Below are 11,923 nucleotides of genomic sequence, written 5' to 3'. Positions count from 1 at the left end.
AACCCAGAATCCCACCACACAAAAATAAATTCATTCATGTTCCTGTACCGTGCTTAAACATATCCTTCTAGTTTTCTTCATTTGAAACCAAGTCTTTAAAAGTAGTCAAGACTACACAATTATTAACCCAAAACTATATGCATGAAAAAAGTTTAACAAGGGTAAAGCATGGTTTAATGAAGACCTACAGCAGAGCTTCTACAATGTTTCTTCTCTCCTACCCTAATTATGAGAATTAAATTTATTGTGAGAGTTGATGATTCACTCATTCATTCAAGAAATATTATGCACTTACTATATATTAACTATATATATATATGTGCATACACACACACACACACACACACACAGTTTGATCCTCAAAGTAAAGATCAGTAAGAGAATTCTTGCCCTTGAGAGCTCATGGTCTATATTACTAATAATGCTATAGGGTCCAGATCATGAATCCATTGAAAATTCTTATTTAAACACCTTTGAACAAATTCTCCCATTGAACATCATTCTCTTTAAACACCTTCCCTTTGAACATCTCAGAGTAAGTACTCTCATTCTTGCCAACTGTGGGCTGAAAGTACAGCAAAGCTTCACAAAGACGTGTATAAAATAAAATATTTCACAAGTGATTCTTACGTCCATTACCTAAGTGCTTATTTAATATTTTGCATTCATATGAATTTATTTGAATTAAGCCAAATGTGCTACAGATACAAATATAACCTTAAGAGGACTTACTAAAAAGTATAGACTATAAAGCTGCATATAAACCTTCCTATATTCAGTATCTATATAACCATAAAGCACAGGAAAAATAAAAATAAAACATCATTATGGTAATACAGAAAATCCCTGTAGTTAAACAACTTCCCACTTATCCACAAATATTTCCTAATACATGATATAATTAAAATAGTATATATTTTTACAGTAAGTTGAAAAATGCTACAATACAAGAAACCAGACAAAACTGCAAAGTAACAAAATTTTCACTTAAAATTATTTATCTTGTATGCTAGAACTACTTGAAGAAAATTAGAAAAGTAAGTAGATGATAACTTGTAAGAAAAGTTGAAGGAAACTTCAAAGCATTTTCAGGAGCCATAGACATTGTTGTCACTGATTCTCTTTAATTAGATATTTCATTAGATTTCAAACATGAAATTTGTTTTCCTTGATTAAGAAAAACATATGTATTAAATCTAATATCTGAATGTCAAAGGACTTTCTCTAGCTTGCAAAAAAATGAAGGTAGGAAGGGTCCATAGTTCTCATGGTCATTTGCAAAGGTAAACCCTTTAGTAATTCTCCCCTCTCCCAAATCACAGACTTCTAGCTAAACTACACATCAAGTTTACAAGTATAAGAAACCAGAAAAATACCTGATTTCTATTAGAGGAAAATACATTCCTCTGAGCTTAAGTTTCTGCGAAGGAACTTCTAGTACAGAAATATCCCTGGATTCGCTCTGCCCCCACTGATCTAATAAATAGGAGTGTGAATATAAACTGAGCATGCTCAGTTCAGTCCCTTCTGGGTTTTCTCTGAGGCTTTGTCATTTTACAGAAAGGGAATCCTTATTTTTGAAGTAAGCCTATATCTGCATGGGAGGCTTGCATATGTCCAGCTGAATCAGTAATTTAGTGAGTTAAGTCTACCTATGTCAGAGTAAATATTAGGGAACCCACTTTGCTTGTACATCAAAGCCATGTCCTTTTATTCTGCTTTTTGCCAGTTACTACTTTATTAAGTTGATATGTTCATGTCTGTCTCTGTACTCTTGCATTTAACAAAATCTAAAAAAAAAGTTTTCTTTTATACTGTAACAAAAATACCTTGTAAATTGGAATTTTTGTTTTCTATATATCAAATACGTATCACTTTAAAACTTTTTCATTATAGAGAATTTAAATATACGTAAAAGTGGAAACAGAATAACAAAAATCCCCATGTGCTCATTACCTGTCTTCAGTAATTATCAATTCATGGCCAATATTGTTTCATCTGTACCACACCCAATTCCTCCTCCACAGATTATTTTGAAGCTAATCCTAGTCACATATTTCATCAGTAAACATTGCAGTATGTATCTCTTAAGACTCTTTTACATCACTGAAGTTAACATTTAATTTCTTAATGTTACCACATACCTAATCAGTGATTAAATTTCCATCTCAAATGTTTTCAAGTTTATTAGAAACAGGATCTAAATAAGGTTCTTAAATTGCAATTGGTTGATATATCTTTCAATTCTAATTATTGATTCCTTTTTCATATTATTTTTCCTTGCAATTAAACATTTGTCTTGCAAAGTTCTCACAGTCTGGATTTTGGTAGCTACCTTTCTGTGTAGTCATTTAACATTGCACCTCTGTCCCCTCTATTTCTGGCAAACTGACAGATGTAGAAAATTAACCAGATTCAAACTTGACTTTTCAATAAGATTATTTCATTGGCAGTTTGTATAATCCATCAGGAAATATCATGTCTGGCAGTCTCTTTGTGTAACGTTAACAGTCACAGTAAATTGCTCGAATCTGTTATTCTATTAGAGGATGCAAACTGCAATATTCCAATTCTGTGATTCTCCCTAGCTTCCAGTCTTCTATAAAGAGAAATTTCCTCACATCATTATTATGGATACAAAGGTACAGTTTGTATAAGGCAGATAACCCTTCAAGAAAGGACTAGATGCCCAGCTATGAAGAATGCGGTTACCTACCTCCAGCTATTGATCTCTAAGTCCATTTCAGCTTTCAAGCCAAAGTCATACTACCTCAGTTGGCTTCCAGACACTGGCACTTAAGCAAGGTGGTGGAAGTCAGGGGCATATTCATGGGTGACCTTCAGCCAATGACAAGCAAGACAGGGTAAAAACTCCTAATTATTTCCATCCAACACAGATTCCCCTAAAGGTATTCTCTCTGCCAGAGCTCCCCAACAGGCTTACAGAGACTTTGTTAGATCTGTATTACAGTCTGAGATAACTCCCTTTGTCCAGTCCTGCTTTCTCCCTTTTCCCTTGATTGGTGTTTCTAATATACCTTTTCCATGCTTAACTCCATTTTACTATTTCCCAGGGAACTCAGGCATTAGGAGATCTAAACCATCTTGATGACTTTATTTCTATGAGAAAGGTATCTTTAGCTCAAGGATATTTTCTAAAAGATGTAACATACTGTTTGCTGTTAGTGAATTATCAAACTACACTGAGTTTGTTTAATTTCTTGTGAATGTACAGTTTCACCAGCTATTCTAGGGGCACATTTTGTTCTCCAGTCTGGCATTTCATGGGTCACCTGATTCTTTTCCAGTCATGATCACCATCCTATATAACCTTGTCTGTTTCCTGGAGAGGCAAGAAATGGTCATATGAGCAACAAAGAAAACTATTCTTAAAATGTGTTATGAACTCAGTTTAGTTTAATGTGTCAAATGCTAGAGTATTACGTGCAATTTTAGCACAGTCCATTTTTTGGGAGACTCTTGCTGAGGCTTAGCCTTCTTTAGTGATCTCTCAATCAATATGACCCTCACGTCATGTTCAAAAAATACTAAAGAAAAAAAGAAAAGGCAGCTGTCTGTTACGTTATACAGGATTTATTTGATACCTTCAAAAACCAATCTGAGAAAATTTTCCACTCACTGATTTTAGCTGAGCCACTGAGAAAACAAGAAAATCCTTCAGCAAAATTCTCAATAAAATGATATTATCTAAAGATCTGGAGCGTGAAACCTGGATTACAACAGCTGACCAAAAAAGCAGAACGTAATGTCTACAAAAACTAAATAAAAACATAAAAAGCATAACATTTATTTAAAAATTGGAAAGGTACTTCTGTAATTTGACAATGCACAAATAATGTGCATGTGCAACAGAAAAGATCATTCTAAGCCATCAAAACTATTAATAAAAATGTTGAACTCAATCTATTTATAATAAATGTTTATATAGTTGTAGACTTATGTCTTTCTTACCAAAAATGGCCCTTTCAGTTATTTCTTTAAGTATACTACAGAATAAAATTTTAAAAACAAAACACAGATTGAAAGTTCTACAGGTCTACAACTAACTGAAAAACTTCATACCTAATTATATGTAATTTTTGACTCAGCAATGACTTCAGTACAAAAAATTAAACATGATTCATGTAGTTACAGCTTCATTTTACTACACAAAGTAGGCTTCTTCACCTATTCTAGAGATTTAGATTCACTGTGTTATATAGCAAACACAGCCATAAAATATTCTCCCTCCCTATATCCATCACAATTTGCAACAGGACTTGGTTGCTTCTCCCATCAAGAAGTAGAGTTTATTTATCCACTTATTGAATTTGTACCAGTTCCTTACTTTTCTGGCCAATGCAACAGCAGCAAACATAATGCAAAGAGACACTTGAAAAGAGTTTTACATTGGGGTTTGCACTTTTGCAGGTATGAGAACCCCATGACCACTATATGCACAAGAGCAACCAGAGGGAGAGAGATCCCAGGCATCACTGCTGAGACCACTGTGAATGAGCCAGCCCCAGCTAACCTACCTGCTAACCACAGACTCATAAGTGAACCTAATCAAGCTCAGCTGATCCTAGAGCAGACCAAAAAACACTCCACCCAGCTGACCCAGGCCCAAACTGCCATGCTGCAAAAGAGTGAGCTAAATAGTGAGTTGTTTTAAACCAGTAAGTTAGGGTGATATTTGACAGAGCAATGGATAACTGACAGACTCATTCATCAGTTTTTACTGTTTACAGAAATTTAGTATTATCACTGAGCAACTGAAGCTTACAGGAGACCACTGTGAAGAAAATGTAATCAAACACCAACATTCTACAAGATGGTCTTTTCCACTGATTCTTCTTCTATGTAATAAGAAAAACAAGAGGACATTTCACATAGCAATGAACATGGAATCTACAGTTAATCTACACAGAAGTTTAAAGACCACATCCTGAAAGTATACTGTATATTTTTAATTTCACTTTCTAAACAAAATGATTTGAGGATTCCTTACGGCCCAAATATTAGTGATTATGGTCCAAGAAAAAAATTTTTTGACCTACCTACAAACTTACTGTGGTAAAATATGGCAGAAGAAAACTTTAGATGTCCAAATATCCTATCTTTCCAGAACTGTTTAGTTTCAAAGATCTGGTTGACAAAATAAATATAGTGTCTTAGGACATAGCAATGATGGATTCTACCAAAAAAGCTGAAGACTATTATACTAGAGTTAACAATGCTATGATTTGGTTGGCTCACATCACAACAGGAAAATAGTGTTGACAGGCTAGTAATATATTTAAGAGGCAAATCTTTTCAAGCAAAAGTTGAGGAACATGTTATATAATTTGTGTTTTGCTCCTGGTTTCTAGATGGGAGCTGGGACCCTCAGACCTTACCTGAGTTTATACTAATGAGATGATTCACAGGGGACCCCTAGGCTATTTAAGAATGAGGGCTGGCCACATGGGAAATATGAACCACATACTTAAGAGGGCCAGGGATTTGAGCCATGGGATATCCACCTGACCTCCCAACCTGGGGTTGAGGTGTGGTGGGAAGGGCAGGGAGAGAAGGGCTGGAAATTGTGTTCCATCACATGGTGAATGATTCAAACAATCATTCCTATAAATGAAACCTCAACAGAAACCCTAGACAAGTGAGCTTCTTCATTGGTAATAGACACTGATGTGATAAAAGGGTGACATGTCCTTAGGACACAGAAGCTTTGCATTTGGGACCCTGCTCGACCTTGCCCTATGTGTCTCTTCATATGGCTGGTCCCGATTGTATCCTTCATAATAAAACTGAAATCCTAATTGTAGTGCTTTCCTGAGTTCTGTCAGTCATTCTAGCAAGTTACCAAACCTGAGGGTGGTAGGAATTTGTAGCCAGTTGCTCAAAAGTATGGGTGGCCTGGGAACCCACTGCTACTGGTAACTGAAGTGAGGTGCAGGACTGTACCCTTAACCTGTAAAATCTGACCTAACTTCATGTAGTATCAGAAATGTACTACACATGAGAAAAGCAAACAAATACCAAAGACTTTAAAAAAAAGGCAGAGAGAAGGCAAGGGTAATAGACATCAGAAGCATTAGTCAGAATTAGGAATAATCACAGCAGCAGTCACTTAAGAGTACAAAAAAAGACCATACCAGAATATGTACACACCTTGATTTCTAGTTGCAAATATATTAAACACAATATTGTACATGTTAACAAAGTACAGAATATACATTTTTTTAAAGTTTCACCAGTAACAAACAAATTCAGAGTAAATACTTACCTTCCACTAAAAATAGCACATTCCTACTAGGTATTGATATTTAAACTTTCCCATATCTGTTTCTCAAATTAAGGTTCACTTTAGCATACGGTTATAACTCCCACCCAAATTTTAAAGTCATATGCCTCCTCTAAACTAAGAAGACTATTTCTAAGCACTCAAAAAGTTAAAAACAAAAACCCTCAAACAAAAAGACTCATCAAATCACCAGATATGATACCCTGACATTTTTGGGCTATGAAGACTTCAGGTACATATTTCACCAAGACACAGAGGTCAACTTCTACTAAATATTACTAATGATCAGTTTTGAAATTTTTAGAAGATGGATTTATTTTGAAGTTGATATAAAATTCCCTAAAAACTCTTTCCAAACAGTAGTCAATTAGACAACAAGAATTTCTTACCTGTAGTCATCTAACTGTACCAGAAATCGTACAATATCATGATGAGCTTTCAGTACAAGCAGTTCAGTGTAGGGATTCTGGGTTTGCTCTTTACCTATTGTCTGTAAAGGAGATTTCTTATATTGGTTGGGACGGGGGGGAGGGAACAGGCAAAAACAAAAGAGAAAGAGAGAAAATGATTTATGATAAAAGACCATGCTGTAATAAAACTGCATGGTACACATCTAAGAATACAAGATTTAAAAATCTGTAAGATACCATGTTTTAATACTAAATGATTTCCCCTAATATCAACTAACATAAAGATACCATGTTTTAATACTACATGATTCCCCTAATACCAACACATTTATCTTATCACAAACCCACACCATAAGTTTTACTAATAAGTCAGAATAAATATACAAAAAGGATGAATTTTATGGAAATTATACCTCAATAAACCTGACCTAAAACATTAATAGGCTAATCCAACTCAGTATTTTAGAATGGATTTCTCAATTAAAACTTAGAATAAACAAAACCGCAGGTCAAAGGGATAATACAGTGCAGACTAAAACAGTGCTTAGCCCATTATAGGCACTCAATACATGATTGCTGAAGGAATAAAGGAAGGAATAAAATCACTTAGAGTAGCTGATTCAGTTCAGGACAGTAATACCAACAAAGATTGCTAACATTTAGTTTGGGTGACAGCCCATATGCTCCACTGTGCGAAGCGCACTGCACCTCACTCAGTAATTCGGTAATGTAGACTAATTAACCCTACTGCTGCACTGTTAAACCCAGTACTCTTGCATGGTAAAAGCCTTTGTTCTTAACCTCTAAACTGCAGTTTCTCAAGCCTGACACTATTTACATTCTGGACCAGGTAACTCTATGGCCTTGAGGGCTGGCTGTGCTATGCCTTGTAGGATGTTCAGCAGCATCCCTGGTGTCTACACACTGGGTGTCAAAAGAAATCAACCCCACCCCTACATATGCAAATCAAAAAATGTCTCCAGACATTGCCAAACGTTCTTTCAGGGGCAAAATCATCCCAGCAGAGAAACACTGCTTAAACTAAAAGCCTGGATACAAAGTTCTTGTATAAATTAAGTAAAATGATTGGTTCTGATAATGTACAGATTCACAGCAGTTATACAACTCAAATACTGTTACATGCAGAAACATACTATTTAACATACATAAATGGTTTCCAAAAATATACACCCAAAGCAGTAGTTTTTATTTAACCCATCTCCCTTCTTCTAGTAGTGGTTCTGATGGGAAAAGCAAAACGTGAGATCTGAAAACCACCAGAATTAATCAAATTCTATGATTAATCAAATAAGCTAATATCGAATTATATTATATATACTGACTATTCAATTTTTCATAATTCTTCCATAATTTTGGGGGTTTCAGCCTATTTGAAGTAGGCCAAATTTGAAATAAGGAATCTTTTAAAAATAAGCCTAACTGCATAGATATGAGGAAGTTAAAACTGAGAATCAAGGAAGCTGACTCAACAAACTAAGTTTTTTATTTTTAAAACTTAAAACAAGTATTTCCTACAATAAATAAAGGAATTCAACACAAATTCTATACTTGGGTGGCACATGAAATAGATTAACAGACATTAACACTTCAAAGTTCCAAATTTATTTTCTTCACAAGACTTCAAATGTCAATCTCATCACAGTCTATTCAATTATTCAGGCCCATGAAGAAAGTGTGACTATGGAACCAAGACGAGCAGTTACCTACAAAATCATTTTCTTGACTTCGAAGCAAAGTAATTTTTAAAAACACGTTTTTTTTCTTGGATAATCAAATTGATTTTATATATTCCCTCAACATCAGTTGATGTTGAGAAGTGACAACAATTTAAATGAACCAAAATTGGAGTTGCGATCACCACTTGTTTATTTTTAGTAAGTCTGATACTTTTCAAAATTGAAATGGGGTTTAAGTTGGGAAGACTAGCTGAGCATCCCTGAGAACAGCAGTTTTAGTTTTCTCACCCCTTGGGAAAAGAGATTTTTAAACTCTCCAGGTCCTAGGAGGTGCGGGGTACGGAGCAGCTGCAGAGAGAAGTCCCCACTGCGCGCCGGCCCTGCCTCACCGGCCTCCACACCCGCAGGCCCTTCCCCTGCCCGGTCGGCTTCTTCCGGACCCCGCAGAGCCGCTCAGAGGGAAGCCACCCCTGCGGCAAGCTCGGCCCCTGCGAGGGCAGGCAGGGTCCACCCGGGGCTTTACCTCGGCCAGGCCCTGAGGTTCCCGGCCTCCCCCGATCAGCCATCGCAACATCCGGGTAGCGGCGGGGTCTTGCCGGGCGCAGGCCCCAGTCAGCCCGAAATCGGCGCCGGCCTCAAGCCTCCTCCTACTCCCAGGCAGCAACAGAATGAAGACGCTAATAATTACCACCTCAGTTGTGTCTACAGAACCACGGGCAAAGCAAAGCCCACAGAAAAGGTAAGCTTTTTTCCCCCAAAGGGCTGCCGTATCCAGCCCTGGTGAAATCTAGGTTGGCGGCGGCGTTTCTGCGGCGCAGCGGCACCGAGTGAGCACGCGCGAGGGTGTAGCCAGGTTTGCGCAATGAGTTTGGGTAGCTCGAGCGGCCCCTGGCGGACATGGGTAGCCCAGCACCTAGAGCCAAATAAGGAAGCGCATACCAAAAGTAGTCCTCTTCGTTTTAGCTGGCTTTTGCATCATAGGCTTGGCTGGGGAAAACAGGAAACCTACCCCGTCCCCAATTTCCTAAAGAGATGCCTAGAGAAGGTGCACCTCAGTAGACTACTTCATCCAGACTAACCCAGTGGCACGTGTGCACACCAAAATAAATCTGGCCAACTTTATTATGTGCTGCAGTACAGGTACTGTGCTAAGGCCTTACATAAATCTTCACAGTAACCCTATAGTACCTAATTTATGAAGGAACTGAAGCTCCGTTGTCTAAGGCTAATGGCTAGGAAGTGGTTACACTGAGACTGGAATCCAATCTCTAACCTGCAAAACTAGTGCTCTTGACTGTATGCTACACTAACCCTAAAGAATAGGAGGCACTTTGTATCCTCTACTTGGACTATTAGATTTTCTTAGATCACAGGGCTGTTGTTCTCTACTCTAGCTGCAATATCAGAATTATCCAGATAGCTTTTGAATAATACATATTCCTGGATTCCACCCAACTTACTAAACGACCACTATTGTTAGAACATAGGAATCAGACTTTGGGGAAAATTCCTCAGGTGATTCTGATGACTTAGCAAGGTGTGAGAATCATTGGTCCAGGGCTTACTCACATGTCTATAAAAGTTCATAAATATATCTGCATCTGTGATTGTTAGGTTCAAATGAGGGTCCTATCAGTAAAACCTCACAGAGAAACTACTACAAGTGTCCCAAACAATATATTAATTCAATGAACATGTATTAGGTACAGAAACACTAGAGCTGAAAAAAGGAATTACATAAAATTGGTCAGAGCAGAATGTACTAGATACCAATAAGAACTCTACTTTCAGGTATGTTAGTATGGGCAGTTGCCCAATCTGACAGTCTCTATAGAACTGAGAGCTCCTGTGTTGCATCTTCGTATTCATTTTGAGTGTACTTGACAAAGGAACACTCCCAAGGGTCAGGAGAAAGTTGCCTTTGGTGTGCCAGCCACAAATTGAAGTCTGTAGGTAGTTAAAGACAGACTAAAATAAAGATTAGCCCCTGGAAAAGGGGGACTCATCTTCAGTGAAACAAAATGCAAGAACACCAGGATCTTAGTCCAGGAAAGAAAATCTTCAAGTGAGGCAACATGGTAGCCCAGGTAGCTTACATTTTATCCTTCTGCTTTTCTGTATTCTTTTGGGGGTTTGTCCATTGGCAAGTCACTCTAAGGAATACTCTTCTAATCTTTAAAGCACTGGTCCAGGGATGAACACTTACCCCCTTTGTTCTTTTTAGGACAGCTGAGAAAGAACTTTAAAAGATTATGTAAGAGCGACCTCAGAGAAGCAGGAGGAGGAGGAATCCCTCTTTCCACATCAACAACAATTGTAGTGGCAGAAATTGTCTGAACTATTTTGTAGTTCTGAGTCTATTTTAAAGCTTGCATCTCAGAGTCTGGGGAAGTCTTGGGTAGCAGAGTCTGGCCACCATTATTTCAATCCCATTGGCCTAAAGCTGCTTCTAGGGGATTTAAAGGAACAACACATGTTTGGGGTTTTTCCCCGACTGTTTTCTTCTTTTTGGAGCCAGACATTTAAGGATTAGGACATTCAAAAGCAATCATGTATATACAGAGGAATTTAGAAAGTCACCATACAGGCCAGGGGAAAGACACTGTCTCAAAAAAGATGTGAGGAGAACCTTAAGCTTTCACCTCAGCCTAATCTGCACCAGAGTGAGACACTCCCAACAATAAAAAATTTAAAAAAAAGCAAATTCTGGTGAAGGGGGACAATCTGATTTCCAGAGTCAATATATAAAAATATTCTAATGTCCATTTTTTTAAAAATCACAAGCAAACAAAGAAACAGGCAACTATTGCCCATTCAAAGGAACAGCATTGACAGAAACTGACCCTGAAAAGCTCAGACATTTCACTAACTAGACAAGGCGTTTTTAAAAACTGTCTTACAGAGGCACAAGAGCTAAGGAAGACATAGATAAGAAAATAATGTATGAAAAAAATGAAAATATCAATAAAGACAAAGACATTATAAAAGGAACTACAAGAAATTATGAGGCTGAAAAAGGCAATAACTGAAAAGAAAAATTCACTGGAGGGACTTAAAGCAGATGTTAGCAAACAGAACTAAGAGAGAGAGAAGACAGGACAACTGAAATTTTCAAATCTGAGTAAAAGGAAAAATAAAGACAAGTGAACAGAGCTTAAGGCACCTGTGGAACACTACTAAGTGTATCAATATATAAATAGTGTACCAGAAGACAAAGAAATAAAAGGAGTAGAAAGAATATCTGAAGAAATAATGGTTAAAAGCTTCCCAATTTTTGATGAAATGCTTCAATCTACAAATCCAAGAAGCTCAATAACCTCCAAGTCTATGCACATAATGAAACAGTATTCAGCTATAAGAGGAATGAAGTTTTTGTATTTCTCGATGCACTTTGAAAACGTTTTGCAAAATGAAAAAGCCAGACACATAAAGACAAATATTGTATGATTCCACTTATATGATATACTTAGATTAGGAAAATACATATAGAAAGCTGAATAGAGATTATGAGG

The 11,923-nt window shown here is 37.1% G+C and overlaps 1 protein-coding gene across 6 annotated transcripts in view; it reads right to left on the bottom strand.

Annotated features, from left to right (window-relative positions):
- Nucleotides 1–9,245, bottom strand: part of WDR41 (WD repeat domain 41) — a 37,121-nt gene extending 27,876 nt beyond the window's left edge. For 4 of the 6 annotated variants that reach the window (XR_012130509.1, XR_012130510.1, XM_017656688.2 and 1 more), the window contains exons 1-2: nucleotides 8,935–9,245; nucleotides 6,694–6,809 (exon numbers count right to left, since the gene is read on the bottom strand). Coding sequence is in view for 4 of the 6 variants with exons in the window: in XM_017656688.2 (XP_017512177.2) it covers nucleotides 6,694–6,809; nucleotides 8,935–8,985 (167 nt within the window). In the remaining 2 variants the exon portion in view is untranslated. Of the gene's footprint in view, nucleotides 1–2,716; nucleotides 2,839–5,060; nucleotides 5,149–6,693; nucleotides 6,812–8,934 lie in introns of those variants that run through there. The other 2 variants (XM_073234926.1, XM_017658616.2) reach the window with 2 other exon arrangements.
- Nucleotides 9,246–11,923: the final 2,678 nt, after the last annotated feature.

This window comes from Manis javanica, chromosome 1 (genome assembly GCF_040802235.1).
Source record: "Manis javanica isolate MJ-LG chromosome 1, MJ_LKY, whole genome shotgun sequence".
Lineage (NCBI taxonomy): Eukaryota > Metazoa > Chordata > Mammalia > Pholidota > Manidae > Manis > Manis javanica.
The sequence above is the reverse complement of the archived record's forward strand: the minus strand, read 5'-3'. Positions and strand labels throughout refer to the sequence as shown.